This window comes from Pristiophorus japonicus, chromosome 16 (assembly GCF_044704955.1).
Source record: "Pristiophorus japonicus isolate sPriJap1 chromosome 16, sPriJap1.hap1, whole genome shotgun sequence".
Classification (NCBI taxonomy): domain Eukaryota; kingdom Metazoa; phylum Chordata; class Chondrichthyes; family Pristiophoridae; genus Pristiophorus; species Pristiophorus japonicus.
Window position 1 is genome coordinate 90,558,859 of NC_091992.1, and position 17,567 is coordinate 90,576,425.

General features: G+C 45.6%; 1 protein-coding gene across 1 annotated transcript in view; it reads left to right on the plus strand.

The window, feature by feature from the left end:
* Positions 1-2,224: 2,224 nt before the first annotated feature.
* The window catches only part of LOC139226208 (dynein axonemal heavy chain 9-like), a 373,005-nt gene continuing 357,662 nt past the window's right edge, over positions 2,225-17,567 (plus strand). The window contains exon 1 of the mRNA XM_070856837.1: positions 2,225-2,575. Within this exon, the coding sequence (XP_070712938.1) occupies positions 2,225-2,575 (351 nt within the window). The remainder of the gene's footprint in view (positions 2,576-17,567) is intronic.

The following is a 17,567-nucleotide window of genomic DNA, read 5'->3' on the forward strand; positions in this document are numbered from 1 at the left end:
GCAGGACCGTCCCACGGGACAATCCAGAGTGGCAACCTATTCTCCGAATCTTTGTAGGTCATGACTACCGTGGCGCTGCCTAGCACCGGAATGATCTCCTTTGTATATGTCCGTAGCTGTGCGTCAATCGGCAATAATTTTGGCCTCCTGGCCTTGGACACCCACAACCTTTCGAACTGTTTGATACTCATCAGGGACTGGCTGGCCCCCTAGTCTAGCTCCATTAATACTGGGATGCCATTGAGGAGCACTTTCATCATTATTGGTGGCGTCCTGGTATATGAACTGTATATGTGCTCCACATGAACTCGCTGAACTTCAGCTTCCAGCAATTTCCCCCGGTATTCATTTGGCCTCGTAGGGCTTATATCGGGCCCGTCCTCCTCGTACATCAATCTGGCTGCAGGCTTCCTTCACATACGCGCCAAATGACCGCTGACGTTGCAGTTTCTGCAGGTATATTGCTGATACCTGCAGGCTCTGGCTGGGTGTTTGCCTCCACACCTCCAGCATGAGCTAGAGGCCCCATTGTTGGAAACAAAAGGTCCATTACCAATCAATCGTCTCTGACTGTCTCTGTAACTGTCCTTAAGCACACCACTAACAGGTGTTGATGGCCCCATTACTGGCCGCATTGTCCATTGCGATGGCATGAATCGCCGTTCAGCTAGCCATTGTCTCTGTTGAATTCCCCCTTTGGGTTCGACTACATGCTGAGGCATGTCCGATTGCCCTTGGCTGCCTAGAGAACTGTGTGCTGCATTAACAATGTTGACTCCCTGGTCGTTTGCCGCATTTGAGCCAAGATTTTTGCCATACATCATTCTGGTCTCTTCCTCCCCTGAGATAAATGTCTGGGCTATCAGAGCCGTCGCTTCCAAGGTCAAGTTTTTGGTCTCAATCAGTTTCCTGAAAACCCCAGCATGCCCGATACCCTCAATAAAAAAGTCTCGCAGCATCTCCGCTCTTCATGCATCTGGGAACTTACATAGGCTCGCCAGTCGCTGGAGGTCTGCCACGAAGTCAGGAACGCTTTGCCCTTCTCTCCGCTGGTGCGTGTAATACTGGTGTCTCGCCATGTGCATGCTGCTCGCTGGTTTAAGGTGTTCCCCGATCAACTTACTGAGCTCTTCGAACGTCTTGTCCGCCGGCTTCTCTGGCACTAGAAGTTCCTTCATCAGGGAGTACGTTCTGGATCCACAAACCGTCAGGAGATGAGCCCTGCGTTTGTCGGTCGAATCCTGTCCCAACCATTCCTTAGTGACAAAACTTTGCTGTAGTCTCTCAATAAAGTCGTCCCGATCATCACCAACACAGTACCTCTCTTCTGTGCTGCTAGTGGCCATGCTCGCGTGGTTTAAATCCCAGTTTCTCGTTGCCAATGATATGTCCTTACTATACAGTATAAATGCACACGAAGCCCATACTTGAGAAAAGATCACTCTGTGACCAGTTCCCTTTATTACCAGGACCTCAAGTGCAGACGGTGGGTGGAGCTTCCCCTTTTATACCGGAAAGTCCAGGTTAGGAGTGTCTCCCACAAGTTCACCCCTTGTGGTCAATGTTTTCAAGGTGTACAACTTAGGTCAGCTTATACATGTGTTAGAATGATAATTTAATACATGACAATGCCTATGGGGTTGGGGGGAGGGATGAATATTTCAGTACCATGCCTGTGGGTTTTGGGGGAGGGATGAATATTTCAGTACCATGCCTGTGGGTTTTGGGGGAGGGATGAATATTTCAGTACCATGCCTATGGGTTTTGGGGGAATGGGGAATATTTCGGTACCATGCCTATGTGTTTGGGAGGGGAGGGGATATTTGAATACTATAGGTTTGGGGGGAGGGGGATGGGGGTGGAGATGTTTGCTTTCAGAAGATGACGAGGAGCTGGACAGGAAGACAAAGTGAGTGGGGGAAAGTTATCAACAGTTGCTCCAAGTCACTCAGCCCTCCTGCGGTGCAGAATACCGGTCTGGTTTGTTCCGAAAAGCTCGCCACGTTGATGCAACCTGCAAACAAGACGGTTGCTATGGGCACGACACGCCAAGCTGCTCAAAGCCCAGCGTCTCTCTCACTCAACTCCAGTTCGGGTTGTCCGGGGACGGCGAGGACTCGCTGCAAAGAGGAAAAGCCAACGAGAGAAGGAGAGAGCGAGGGAAAGAAAAAGCCAAAGAGAGAAGGAAAGAGAGAGAGGGAGGGAAGGGGGGAGTAGCAGAGCGATGGAGGACAGCAGCAGCTGTGACCAGAGGTGGGCTTTCCTGCAGGACTATGTGCTGAAAGCCATGAAGCTGAAGGCTGAGCGCTGGCACAAGTGCACGGGCACCGAGGAGCACCGGCTGGTGATCCAGGACTTCCTGGAGAGAAGCGAGCAGACGGTGCTGGTGCTGTCGCTCAGCCCGGCCGGACACCTAGTGCCCACCCTGGACTTCCCAAACCTCGGCAAACACAAGGCGGTTTTCTTCGTCAAAAGGCACAAAGAGAAACTGACGGCGGACTCCATGAAGACCAACCTGGCGTTCGGAGACCTAGCCTACTGCCCCCTTGAGCACTTCTCAGCCCTGGTAGACGAGGTAAGGGTTTCACTTTAAAAAAATCGATATGTCTGAACTGAGACATGTTTTAGCAGGGAATGCACAGCAGGTCGCTGGAAACCAAACTAGGTTCACCTTTCAGTTGCAGACCTGGTCAGAACATGAGATTATGCCAGCCCCTAGGGCTACAGTATAGAATGAGTTGCTGGGTTTAATATACTGTAAGCACAATACTGTATATTTCCACAATCTTCAGCCACTGTTTCAAAATCACAACATTTGCACTTTTCTGTTTATCTCTGTTGGAATTTTGATTTATTTCTAAACTTCTCCAATGGTATGTAACAGTGCAAGCAATCCAGACAGGACCTTTTCTTTTGGTAAATATACAAGTACAGGAATTGTAAGAACTCTTGGTCTCGCTGGAACCAGGTTATTACGAAACAGCTTCAGATCCACACTGCATTGCACTACTTTCTTCAACACACTGACCCAGAAGTTGTTTAAAAAGAACATGGGTATCAATTTAACCATTATCCTATTACTTTAAAATGTGCTGTGTCTCACTATTTCCACACTGGGACTTCGATTTTTAAACAACCTCCCAAAGTTGAATTCTGCTAATTGACATTAAACAGGAGAAAACAGAAATACATAAGAGTGTGAAAACTTTATTCAGTAGCAACATTACTGAAATGTGCTGAAATAAAACTAAGATTAACAAAAATCACCCGAAGCAATTTGGGCAAAAGATTCCCTTACTCAGGCAGATGTTGTTCAGTGCAGTATCAGGTCCACTGGTTAATGGTGACCGAATAGCTCAGATTGTGTTTCTATTAAGTGGGATTGAAGGATTGTATTGGTGTTTTGGGGATTGTATTCCACATTTCTATTCACTTATAATTCGAATCAATGGTTTCTGCGGACTAATTCTGTCAAATCCTACTTTTATTGCACGGGATTTGGGGGTTTTAACTGGTGTTTGGGGAATGTCAATCAAGGATTCTGTTCTTTTTCCCATTGAAACTGTAAACACGTGGCACTCATCACCATGTCATGTGTTGTTGGGTATTTTGGGCTGTTGTTGCTATGGATTACAGTGTACCTCCATCTCAGCCCTAAATCTATAATAAATATGACAAGAAGCTATAAATCAATCTTCAACTGCATCGCAGCCAGAGTTAAAGATAAAAAAACAATTCGTGGCATCTTGAATTGTTACCTATTGTTTCTGACAAATTGATGCAACTGGTTCTTGTAACTCTAATAACACCGTGCCACATAAAATAAAAGTACATTCCATTGAAGTAAACAATGATTTTTCTGTAACTTTTTAACTCGGTGTCGTGGGGTGAAGGAGGTGAATAATTAACCCACTCTTCCACTCCTTGATACAGACCAATGATCACTGTTGTAAAGCAGAAGTGTTGAAGGTTGAGTAAAGACAGGTTTAAGCTTGGCTAGATACACGCTACAGTCAAACTTGCTTTCCAGATGGGCACGTGTGGACTGGTCATTTGTTCGTGGTACAAGAGGATTGTCGATGGCGATAGACCTGCACACCAGCAAGCATTTTCAGGAGAGAAAGGAAGAACATTGAGGAGGAAAGGCATTTTACAATCACCCCCTATAGCTTAGGCCAGGAAAATCCCAGGTTCAATTTCCCCTCCCTCCCTTATTGACTTGGCTGATCTTGACTGGGGAGCAGTAAAAGAAAGAAAGCCTTGGATTTATGTAGCGCCTTTCATGACCACCAGACGTCTCAAAGCATTTTACAGCCAATGAAGTACTTTTGGAGTGTAGTCACTGTTGTAATGTGGGAAATGCGGCAGCCAATTTGCGTACAGCAAGCTCCCACAAACAGCAATGTGATAATGACCAGATAAGCTGTTTTTATGTTGATTGATGGATAAATATTGTCCAGAGCACCGGGGATAACTCCCCTGCTTTTCTTCTAAACAGTGTCACGGGATCTTTTACGTCCACCTGAGAGAGCAGACGGGGCCTCGGTTTAATGTCTCATCTGAAAGACGGCACCCTCCGACAGTGCAGTACTCCCTCAGCACTGCAGTAGAGTGTCAGCCTAGATTTATGTGCTCAAGTCCCTGGAGTGGGACTTGAACCACAACAAAAAATCAAAGAGCAAGTTATTATTTAAATGGAGAAAAAATGCAAAGTGCTGCAGTACAGCAGGACCTGGGGATCCTGATGCATGAAACACAAAAGGTTAGTATCCAGATACAGAAAGTGATCAGGAAGGCCAATAGAATCTTTGCCGTTGTTGCAAAGGGGATGGAGTATAAAAGCAGGGAAGTCTTGCTACAGTTATAGAGGGTATTGGTGAGGCCACACCTGGAATACTGTGTACAGTTTTGGTTTCCATATTTAAGAAAGGATATACTTGCTTTGGAGGCAGTTCAGAGAAGGTTCACTAGGTTGATTCCGGGGATGAGGGGGTTGACTTATGAGGAAAGGTTGAGTAGGTTAGGCCTCTACTCATTGTAATTCAGAAGAATGAGAGGTGATCTTATCGAAACGTATAAGATTATAAGGGGGCTTGACAAGGTGGATGCAGAGCGAATGTTTCCACTGATAGGGTAGACTAGAGCTCGAGGGCATGATCTTAGAATAAGAGGTCACCCATTTCAAACTGAGATGAGGAGGAATTTCTTCTCTCAGAGGGTTGTGGGTCTGTGGATTCGCTGCCTCAGAGAGCTGCGAAAGCTGGGACATTGAATAAATTTAAGACAGAGAAAGACAGATTCTTAAACAATAAGGGAATAAGGGATTATCGAGACTAGGCAGGGAAGTGAACCTGAGACCATGGTCGGATCAGCCATGATCTTATTAAATGGCGGAGCAGGTTCGAGGGGCCAAATGGCCTCCTCCTGCTCCTATTTCGTATGTTCTTATGTAATCTTCTGACTTTGAGGCAAGTGTGCTACCCACTGAGCCACAGCTGTGTCAGTAAGGGTGCGACATTTAGCCTCTGTATAGAGAAGGGAAAATTAACCATGCTTCTTGCTCCTGATTGCTATCCAATATTCTTCACTGAAAATCTACCATTTGGTTAGGCTGCTGGCACTCGCGTTTTAGTCTCACACATGAGTAATGTTTCCATGATCAAGGTACCAAGGGGCAACCAGTGTCTGGACAACCGTAAACCACCAATCAGTTAATACTTTCAGGGGAGGAGGTGGAGAGACGACAAATAAAAGTGGAGGTGAATTTTTGATTGATTTTATTGCTTGGTAAATGTGTCTCGGAAGGATGGTCACTTCAACCAAGCTCAAGCATGCGCAACGTTGCAGTAATGTTCTGCCATTAGCACTGGTATCTGCTGCTAATTCTTTTTATTAAAAAGTTTCAGATTAAATTTAAAATAAAAACTCAAATTTGAAAATGCCCAAAGTAAATTTAGAACATATTCGAGTTTTTCGAATAGGTTCTACCAAAAATAGGTTGCCTACACAACATTACCCGGTATAATTAAAACCATGTGCATCCACAAACTTGCTTCTGAGAAGAAATTGTGTGCCTGAAGGAAAAGATGACAAAAAGGATATTATATCACCAATGGTTTTATGGTGGTATATTGGAGCACTGACCCATAGAGCCATGTGGTGGAGAAATACGGACTTGATTTCTTGCACTGTGCTGACTTCCCAATCTCTGATATATTCCAGACCAGAAGCCAGGCCTCTTTCCACAGGCAGAAGAAATTCAGAGGTCTTTACCTCGATAAACTATCCTCCTTGACTTATCTGCAGCCTTCTACACAGTTGATCACACCATCCTCCTCCAACATGTCTCCTCTGCCGTCCAGTGGGGTGGAACTGCCCTTGCTTGGTTCCATTTATCTCTATTGAATCGTAGCCAGCGAATCACCTGCAAAATCTTCTCTTCCCACTCCCGCATCATTCCCTCCGGAGCTCCCCCGAGGATTTATCCTTGGCCCCCTTCTGTTCATCATCTATATCCTGCCCCTCGGCGACATCATCCGAAAACGCATCAGGTTCTACATGTATGCTGATGACACTCAGCTGTATCTCACCACCACGTCTCTTGACCTCTCCACTGTCTCTGATTTGTCACACTGCTTGTCCGACATCCAGTGTTGAATGAGCAGAAATGCCCTCCAACTAAATATTGAGAAAACTGAAGCTATTGTCTTTGGTCCTTGTCACAAACTCTGTTTCCTGTCGATTGTTTCCATTCTTCTTCTTGGCAACTCTCTGCAGCTGAGCAAGACCGTTTGCAACCTTGGTGTTGTGTTTGACCCTGAGTTGAGCTGCCAATCACATATCTGCTCCATCACTAAGACCACCTACTGCCAACTCCGTATCATTTCCTGACTCCGTACCTGCCTCAGCTCACCTGCTGCTGAACCCTCATCCACGCCTTTGTTACCTCCAGACTTGATATTCCATTGCTCTCCTGGTTGGCCTCCCATCTTCCACCCTACATAAACTTGTGCTCATCCAAAGCTCTGCTGGCCGTATCGTAACTCGCACCAAGACTCGTTCACCCATCACCCGTTGCTGACCTACACTGTCTCCCAGTCCGACAACACCTCAATTTTAAAATGATCATCTTTGTTTTCAAACCCCTCCATTGCCTTGCCCCTCCCTATCTCTGTAACCTCCTGCAGCCCTCCGAGATCTCTGCGCTCCTCCAATTCTGGCCTCTGGCACATCCCCGATTTTAATCGCTCCACCGTTGGCGGCCGTGCCTTCAGCTGCCTAGGCCCTAAGCTCTGGAATTCCCTCCCTAGACCTCTCCGCTTCTCTACCTCTCTGTCCTCCTTTAAGATGCTCCTTAAAACCTACCTCTTTGACCAAGCTCGTGGTCATCTGTGCTGATATCTTCTTCTGTGGCTCGGTGTCAAAAATATTTATTGATAAGTGCCTTGGAATGTTTAACTATATTAAAGGCATTGTATAATTGCAAGCGGTACGGTAATATTGTGATTATGTTACTGGACTAGTAATCCAGAGGTCTCTGGTAATCCCACCATGGCAGCTGGAGAATTTAAATTCAGTTAATTAAATAAATCTGGAATAAAAAGCTAGTATCAGTAATAGTGACAATGAAACAAAATAGAGTTCAAACTGTCAAAGGAGAGAGAGTGGAGAGCACCAGTTCAAACTGTCACAGGAGCATCCAGTCGTGCCCTGGCAACTGCCCCCAAAGGAAGTGGAGTGTGGGAAATTACACTCCGCTTCCATTGAGGGGTGGTAAGGCCAATTCTGCGGCGGGAGCAGGACTTCCACGCTGGGGGCAAAAATTCCCAGCCCCAGAAGGTTACCGCCCCCAAGATGGGAGCCTGTGCGGGGAGGCAGAGGGAAGTGGAGGGGAGACGGGTGCGGGGGATGGAGGAGAGAGTGGTGGAGGTGAGGGGCAGATAAACCCAGGGCGGGGGATGGGAGGGGCCACATTGCAGCAGAGGTCTGGCGGGGGGGGGGGGCGAAATGTGTTGGAGGGGCAGGCCTGGGGGCTCTGTGCCTCGGTGTGGGGAGTGTTCGGAGTGGGGTGGACGGGTTGACTGCGCAGATGGCGGTTGGTGGATGTGGTGTGGTTGGCATCGCGGGGGCGTGGCTCCGGCGTGGCCGGGGCTGGGGACTCGACATCCGAGGGTGTTCGGCATTTGGGAAGGATTCTGACGGGACGGGGCGGGTTGGGTGCTGGGGGAGTGTTCCTTGTGTTGGGTGAGTCCGGAGCCGGGGTGGGGGGGTTGGGGGGCACGGTCTTAGGATGGGGGGTGAGCTGTTTGGGGCTGAGATGGGGAGAGACTTCTTCACTCGGGGAGTTATTGGCCTGTGGGGTTCCCTGCCGCGGAGAGTTGTTGATGCCAGTTCATTGGATGTGTTTGGGAGGGAGTTGGATGTGGTCCTTGTGGCTGGGGGGGGTCGGGGGGTGTGGAGGGGGCGTGGGGGGGGGGGCGTGCTGGGGTGGGTGATCAGCCATGATCTTATTGAATGGCAGTGCAGGCTCGAAGGGCCGATATTTTCTATGTTTCTCTGAAACTACTGGATTGACCTTAAATACCCATCTGCTTCACTAATATCCTTTAGGGAAGGAAATTTGCTACATGTGACTCTAGACCCATTGCAATGTGGTTGACTCTAAACTGCCAGCTGAAATGGCCTACCCAGTCAGTTGTTTAGAGCTGGGCAATAAATACTGGCCTTGCTAGTGACGCCCACATCCAATGATGTTGTCTTGTTACTGGCCCCACTATACATGCCTCTTGGTGGTTGGTTGTAGAGTGACATTGATTAAAATATTGGGAGCCGGTTAATCAGCGATCGTGTTGACTGTAGGATGTATGTGACCCATTGATATCTGTACTGGGAGAGAAAGATGGAGGAGGTAAAAACTTGAGGCCTGTGTTTGCATTTCTGCTCTAATATGAAGAATATGAAGCTTATTACTTGCCACTGTGAGATAAATGTGGTATTTTAAAACTTTATTTTAATTTTTTTTAACCTGAAAATAAATTTAACTGGAGGAAGGAAGCAACTGGATATACTAATTTAGATATTGTGTGAGCATTATTTCATAAACTTTGAAAGACTTTTAAAATGGTCTCACCAGTGTGGATGATTTATGACCACCTTTTTTACACAAATGAATGAAACTACATAATATGCTGAAAGTAATGATCACTTTATTGTGGGTCTGTCCTTTGAAATATGTTCCATAATGTGATGTAGGCTGTGACTCAATAAACATTTGCAATGATTGTTTTTGATCTTCTTTGCAAGAGAAAGGAGATCTATTCACTCTATGCTGATAGAGTTCGATGAGCAAAACTGGGAGGAGGCTCGAGTGGAGCATGAACGACGGCATGGACTGGTTGGGCCGAATGGCCTGTTTCTGTGCCGTATATCCGATGTAATCTATGACAATTTTGTTCCTTTGTACCAATACTATTACATAGCTTCTCATACCTTTCCAGTCTGTTCCTCCTAAGTTGTAAAGACTCCTTCCTCTGCCTGCTCACTGTGTTGAAATCCAGGCTTATAGCACGGTTGTCCACACGAACTCATTGTTTTCTAGGACTTCAGCATGATGGAGTTCCTTCTTCTTCCTTAGGCTCCGTTCCTCCTACATGCTTTTAAAACTCTTAAACACGATATTATTTGACTTCAACTCTTCCATCAAATTTCAGAAAAAGAAGCCGATGCTGAGGCCACATGACTTTCTCTGATGGGCCAATGAATGGAATGTGAATAAAATCACGCTAACCCATTCTATCATGTGGGAAATGCTCTGCTTTCAAGAAATTAAATTGTTTGACCCAAACATCATTGTTTTTATGGTTTTTCACTTGTCGAGATCCCACTACACAACCATGCATAACAATCTGTTACTTATCTGTCGTCCTTTATTCCACTTGCGTATCCCAACTATTTGAGTCACCTTTTGCATTGAATTGTTCCAACCCTCTTTCATATTGCATTGTATGTATAATTTACAACATAAGAACATAAGAAATAGAAACAGGAGAAGGCCATATGGCCCCTCGAGCCTGCTCTGCCATTCAATAAGATCATGGCTGATCTGATCATGGACTCAGCTCCACTTCCCCGCCCACTCCCCATAACCACTTATCGTTTAAGAAACTGTCTATTTCTGTCTTAAATTTATTCAATGTCCCAGCTTCCACAGCTCTCTGAGGCAGCGAATTCCATAGATTTACAACCCTCTGAGAGAAGAAATTTCTCCTCATCTCTGTTTTAAATGTGTGGCCCCTTATTCTAAGATCGTGCCCGCTAGTTCTAATCTCCTCCATCAGTCGAAACATCCTCTCTGCATCCACCTTGTCAAGTCCCCTCATAATCTTATACATTTCGATAAGACCACCTCTCATTCTTCTGAATTCTAATGAGTATAGGCCCAACCTGCTCAACCTTTCCTCATAAGTTAACCCCCTCATCCCTGGAATTTCTAAGCCTATGGACCCCACAAATGTCAAGAATGGTTTCAGGAGATCCATTTGTGCCTTCACATTATTGGTCTATCTTCTGCCCTAATGCACTGTATTTCACTACTATGCAATGAATCAGAATCAAATTTTCACATAAGCGGAGTTTTACTTGCAACGAGATGTCCCTACTTTCCTATTCTTCTTCAAGTTGCATCAAGTACTAACTCCTACCTCTTGATATCTTGGATTAGATTTTTAACATTGCGACCGGGGAATTAAAATCAAGTGAAATGAAAATCGCGCGGTTTCTATAATGAGCAGAGGATCTGCAATGGCAGTTTTATGCCCAAGTTGTAAGTTAAAAATCTTCCCCTTTGTCTTTCCATCTTGGTGGTGCTTTGCACTATAGCGTATGATCGTCCACCTAGGTCTCTAAATTTAAGAAAAAACATTTCTGTACAGTGGAAGCATTGCTAATGTCCATAGAACAGATTGTAGTACTGACCCAGACAGACCAGGAAAATCCCAGATTTGATCCCTGGCCGATGCTGAGTTAGCTGATGTCAGGTGAGGCAGGAGTGCGGGGAGAGGGAATGCAATTATCCAGCAACCCTTAAAAGGAAGAATTCACGTGTGGCTGTCAGGTGAGGCTGGGACTGCCTCCATGGTTTGCGATGCTTCTGGAGTTGAATAGCATTGGGCAGAAAGTGCCACCATCATGCACATGAAGAAAGGTGAACGGCTGCTGGAACCTCTGCAACTGTCCCTCTAGAGTGAGGTATCACCTCCAGGGCAGGAGGAGAGGAAAGGAGAGAACATTGGGCAGAATCAAAATAAAATGAAGTTTGAGTCTAAAATTCAGCAGTAGAAATAAAAGGCCTAGAAATTTGTCTTGGGCTATGGCGCGAGACGAGCGGTATCAGATCGGCTGCCCGTTATTGCAGTCAGCGGCCGCTGCGTATAATGGGCATGGTAATGTTACACGTTAGGCCTTACCATTGCTAGATTTTAAATTAAATTTGTCGACATGATCCATGTTACTATATGAAGAGCTCAAAACTAACAAAAGAACTGGATAGCTGCCAGTTTGCTTTGAGGCTTATTGCTTGGTAAATTATGCATTGGGAAGACATTCCCAATGCTGGTTAACTCTACGTGATAAGGAGCAAGGGAGTTCTCGAACAGAGGAGTGAGGTAGAGTGAGGTAGGGTCACTGTACAGCAAAATTCTAAAAGGACAAAGGGTTAAAAAAACAAGCCTGAAGGCTTTGTATCTTAATGCAAGGAGTATCCGTAATAAGGTGGATGAATTAACTGTGCAAATAGATATTAACAAATATGATGTGATTGGGATTACGGAGACGTGGCTCCAGGATGATCAGGGCTGGGAACTCAACATCCAGGGGTATTCAACATTCTAGAAGGATAGAATAAAAGGAAAAGGAGGTGGGGTAGCATTGCTGGTTAAAGAGGAGATTAATGCAATAGTTAGGAAAGACATTAGTTGGATGATGTGGAATCTATATGGGTAGAGCTGCAGAACACCAAATGGCAAAAAACGTTAGTGGGAGTTGTGTACAGACCTCCAAACAGTAGTAGTGATGTTGGGGAGGGCATCAAACAGGAAATTAGGGGTGCATGCAATCAAGGTGCAGCAGTTATAATGGGTGACTTTAATATGCATATAGATTGGGCTAGCCAAACTGGAAGCAATACGGTGGAGGAGGATTTCCTGGAGTGCATAAGGGATGGTTTTCTAGACCAATATGTCGAGGAACCAACTAGGGGGGAGGCCATCTTAGACTGGGTGTTGTGTAATGAGAGAGGATTAATTAGCAATCTCGTTGTGCGAGGCCCCTTGGGGCAGAGTGACCATAATATGGTGGAATTCTGCATTAGGATGGAGAATGAAACAGTTAATTCAGAGACCATGGTCCAGAACTTAAAGAAGGCTAACTTTGAAGGTATGAGGCGTGAATTGGCTAGGATAGATTGGCGAATGATACTGAAGGGGTTGACTGTGGATGGGCAATGGCAGACATTTAGAGACCACATGAATGAACTACAAAAATTGTACATTCCTGTCTGGCGTAAAAATAAAAAAGGGAAGGTGGCTCAACCGTGGCTATCAAGGGAAATCAGGGATAGCATTAAAGCTAAGGAAGTGTCATACAAATTGGCCAGAAATAGCAGCGAACCCGGGGACTGGGAGAAATTTAGAACTCAGCAGAGGAGGACAAAGGGTTTGATTAGGGCAGGGAAAATGGAGTACGAGAAGAAGCTTGTAGGGAACATTAAGACGGATTGCAAAAGTTTCTATAGATATGTAAAGAGAAAAAGGTTAGTAAAGACAAACGTAGGTCCCCTGCAGTCAGAATCAGGGGAAGTCATAACGGGGAACAAAGAAATGGCAGACCAATTGAACAAGTATTTTGGTTCGGTATTCACTAAGGAGGACACAAACAACCTTCCGGATATAAAATGGGTCAGAGGGTCTAGTAAGGAGGAGGAACTGAGGGAAATCTTTATTAGTCCGGAAATTGTGTTGGAGAAATTGATGGGATTGAAGGCCGATAAATCCCCAGGGCCTGATGGACTGCATCCCAGAGTACTTAAGGAGGTGGCCTTGGAAATAGCGGATGCATTGACAGTCATTTTCCAACATTCCATTGAATCTGGATCAGTTCCTATGGAGTGGAGGGTAGCCAATGTAACCCCACTTTTTAAAAAAGGAGGGAGAGAGAAAACAGGGAATTATAGACCGGTCAGCCTGACCTCAGTAGTGGGTAAAATGATGGAATCAATTATTAAGGATGTCATAGCAGCGCATTTGGAAAGAGGTGACATGATAGGTCCAAGTCAGCATGGATTTGTGAAAGGGAAATCATGCTTGACAAATCTTCTGGAATTTTTTGAGGATGTTTCCAGTAGAGTGGACAAGGGAGAACCAGTTGATGTGGTATATTTGGACTTTCAGAAGGCTTTCGACAAGGTCCCGCACAAGAGATTAATGTGCAAAGTTAAAGCACATGGGATTGGGGGTAGTGTGCTGACGTGGATTGAGAACTGGTTGTCAGACAGGAAGCAAAGAGTAGGAGTAAATGGGTACTTTTCAGAATGGCAGGCAGTGACTAGTGGGGTACCGCAAGATTCTGTGCTGGGGCCCCAGCTGTTTACACTGTACATTAATGATTTAGACGAGGGGATTAAATGTAGTATCTCCAAATTTGCGGATGACACTAAGTTGGGTGGCAGTGTGAGCTGCGAGGAGGATGCTATGAGGCCTCAGAGTGACTTGGATAGGTTAGGTGAGTGGGCAAATGCATGGCAGATGAAGTATAATGTGGATAAATGTGAGGTTATCCACTTTGGTGGTAAAAACAGAGAGACAGACTATTATCTGAATGGTGACAGATTATGAAAAGGGGAGGTGCAATGAGACCTGGGTGTCATGGTACATCAGTCATTGAAGGTTGGCATGCAGGTACAGCAGGCGGTTAAGAAAGCAAATGGCATGTTGGCCCTCATAGTGAGGGGATTTGAGTATAGGGGCAGGGAGGTGTTGCTACAGTTGTACAGGGCCTTGGTGAGGCCACACCTGGAGTATTGTGTACAGTTTTGGTCTCCTAACTTGAGGAAGGACATTCTTGCTATTGAGGGAGTGCAGCGATGGTTCACCAGACTGATTTCTGGGATGGTGGGACTGACCTGTCAAGAAAGACTGGATCAACTGGGCTTGTATTCACTGGAGTTCAGAAGAATGAGAGGGGACCTCATAGAAACGTTTAAAATTCTGACGGGTTTATACAGATTAGATGCAGGAAGAATGTTCCCAATGTTGGGGAAGTCCAGAACCAGTGGTCACAGTCTAAGGATAAGGGGTAAGCCATTTAGGACCGAGATGAGGAGAAACTTCTTCACCCAGAGAGTGGTGCACCTGTGGAATTCTCTACCACAGAAAGTTGTTGAGGCCAATTCACTAAATATATTCAAAAGGGAGTTAGATGAAGTCCTTACTACTCGGGGGATCAAGGGGTATGGCGAGAAAGCAGGAATGGGGTACTGAAGTTGCATGTTCAGCCATGAACTCATTGAATGGCGGTGCAGGCTAGAAGGGCCGAATGGCCTACTCCTGCACCTATTTTCTATGTTTCTATGTTTCTATACCAAGCTCAAGTGAGGTGGATACCAAGCTCAATTAAGCACTGTATATAGAGTGAGGTGCTTAGTGACATGCTATACACTGTAATCAAAATGACTATGTGTGTTTCTTACAACAGACGGCTTGGTTACCTCCGTTTCCTGTTGCTAAGTGAATGCTTTCATAGAGGCTGCCTCTTTGACAGTTATGACAATTGCTTTGAAGACTTTGACTGCAGTTATACGGCACTATAGGTCTGAGACTCATAACTGTGGAATGTAAAGTGCAAACAGCAAGTCCAGAGTTATATTATGGCTCGCACACGAGCCATTATACATGTTTCCATTACCTGAGACAGGAAAAAATGAGAGTCATTTCCTGCTCCGCCCTCAGTGCTCCTCCTGCTCTGATCACCTACTGCTCATGGGGCCCATCACTGCAGTGGGCAAGAATTCTTGCTTCAGTTTCTAAATATTTGTGAAACGATTGCAAGCATTCCTGGCCAGAGCAGCATTTATTTGCCTGTAGAAACCCTGAGCAGAGAAAGGGTTGGGAAAAGAGCACCAGTGGGAACTAAGGGGCGAGAGAGGAGTGAAGTGGGGGAGGGGTGAAGAGTCCCAGGGTGAGCTAGGAGCTGAGGAAGGAAAAGGAGAGTTCCACCGGGAAGCTGCGGGGCGGGGGGGAAGGGGGGGAGGGGGGGGAGAGAGGTGAGGAGAGACTGCCTTTGAGTCACAGTGATAATCGTATAAGTGATTCGAAAGCAACTAGTAACTTGCCCATGGCATTACCCATGATGAATACAAGTTCTTTGTAGAAAATTGCAGATATCAATTGCTCTTTATTTTGACATTGTATGTTTTCCTAAGGCAATACTTCGTGTGATAAAGATATAAAAAATCAGTGACAAATAAGGACTTGCTGATGGTTTTCCTCAGTGTTAAAAATGATTCAAGGAGACAGGCCATTTCTGTCTCACTTTGCTGCTCACTCCTCACCTCTTCTATTTATTTAATGCTTCTGAGATTTATCCCATCTACTTCTTCCCCTCATGTTTCCAAGATTTCCATTCCTTTTTTTTTGTATGTTAAAAGATAATGAAATGAAACTGCTGATCGGGAACGGTAGAATAGTTATTAGACTCGTAATCCAGAGTCTTGGACTAATGATGTAGGGACATGAGTTCAATGCCCACCACAGCAGCTGGGAAAGTTAAATTCAATTAAAAATAAAATCTGGAATAAAAAGCTAGTATCAGTAATGGTGACCATGAAACTACTGGATTGTCGTAAAAACCCATCTGGTTCACTAATGCTCTTTAGGGAAGGAAATCTGCCGTTCTTACCCAGTCTGGCCTGTATGTGACTCCAGACCCACAGCCACGCGGTTGACTCTTAACTGCCCTAGCAAGACACTTGGTTGTATTTAAGATGCCGTCTCACCACCACCTTCTCGAGGGCACTAAATGTTGGCCTTGCCAGCGACACCCACATCCTGTGGATGAATTTAAAAAAATATTATTGGTCAATAGCAGGAATCGCGAACGGGCTCCGAGCCAAGAGCTAGGTTGGAGGTGGTGGCAAAACCAGCCAGCAAAGGAATGGGGTCACAATGAAAATAGAGCCCCAGAAATAGGAGCCTGCCAGTGCATCACAGGCGATGGAGAAACATTGAGGTGGACCAGGGAATGGATACTGCACTGCCGGATACTGCTGCAACGGGTTGGCAAATATCAGGGTCACGGCCAGACCTGGGAGAGGAGTGCGACCAGAGGCAACGGGCAGCGGCGATACCACAGATATTCATTTAAAACACATTAAACATGTACAGATGCAACGTCCCGCATCCGTAACTCCGAAAACCGGAATTGTCCGAAAACCGGACATTTTGCACATAGTTGATGGAGTCGACTGGAATCCGGCATTATTGACCGAAAACCGGACATTTCTGAGGCAGCCAAGGTGGCGACATCGGGCAGCAACGGACAAAAAAACCAGTAAAAAGCGCAGCGATGGAGGGGCTGCAGGCTGCGTGAATCGGCGAGCAGCGAGGGCCAAAATGCAGCAAAACCCAAAATCTGGCACGGATTCAGTCGAGGATTCCGGGTTTGAGACAAGAAAATCAATAGTCTGAAATCCGGAATCCTCGACTGAATCCGTGTTGGATTTCGGGTTTTGCCGGATTTCGGACCTTGCCGCACAAAACCCGGCACTGATTTAGTTGCTGATTCTGGATTTCAGACAAGAAAATCAATCGTCTGAAATCCGGGGAAAAAACTGGCAAGGACTCAGTCCCGAGGACTCCGGATTTCGGTCATTGTACCTGTATTAGCTATTATTGAATACAATCAATAAAATTATCTTTTTGAATCTTCTTACCTGCACCTAGGCAAACAAACTGAGATGTTTATGTGGCGGATGGGGAAGTTCTACAGCTTCACCTGGTTGTACAGTTGAACCTGCCAGTTTGACAGGAACCTGCCATATCCCATTGCTCAGAGTGTAATGGGAAAGTCTATTCAAGTATTACCTACAGGCATGAGAGGGAATCGTGACAGCCAAATATTGACATTTTAAAGTTACAGATCCCATTGAAAAAGTTTACCTATCTTTTCAGTGGAGCATGTAGCCCATGCACTGATTTAATATATTAATACAGATAAGTATCAGGTTTAGCAACAGGCATATCTGCAATAGCCTCCAATTTCTCTGAAAGAAATGAGAGAGCATTCTCTCTCACACTATGCAAGTGATAGACAGTTAGACACACCAGTAGTTCAGGTTTTGATCAGCCCACTGTACGTTCAGTGTCTCTCTGCCACGGACCGACATTGAACCAGCTGCTTTGAAATAGTTGGGCATCTTTTGCTAGATTCCTGGCTTTTCTGCTCATACCAAGGTTGTGCTGTTTCACTTTTTGGACTTTGCTCTCCACTGCTAACGGGAATTGCTGATCTCGGAA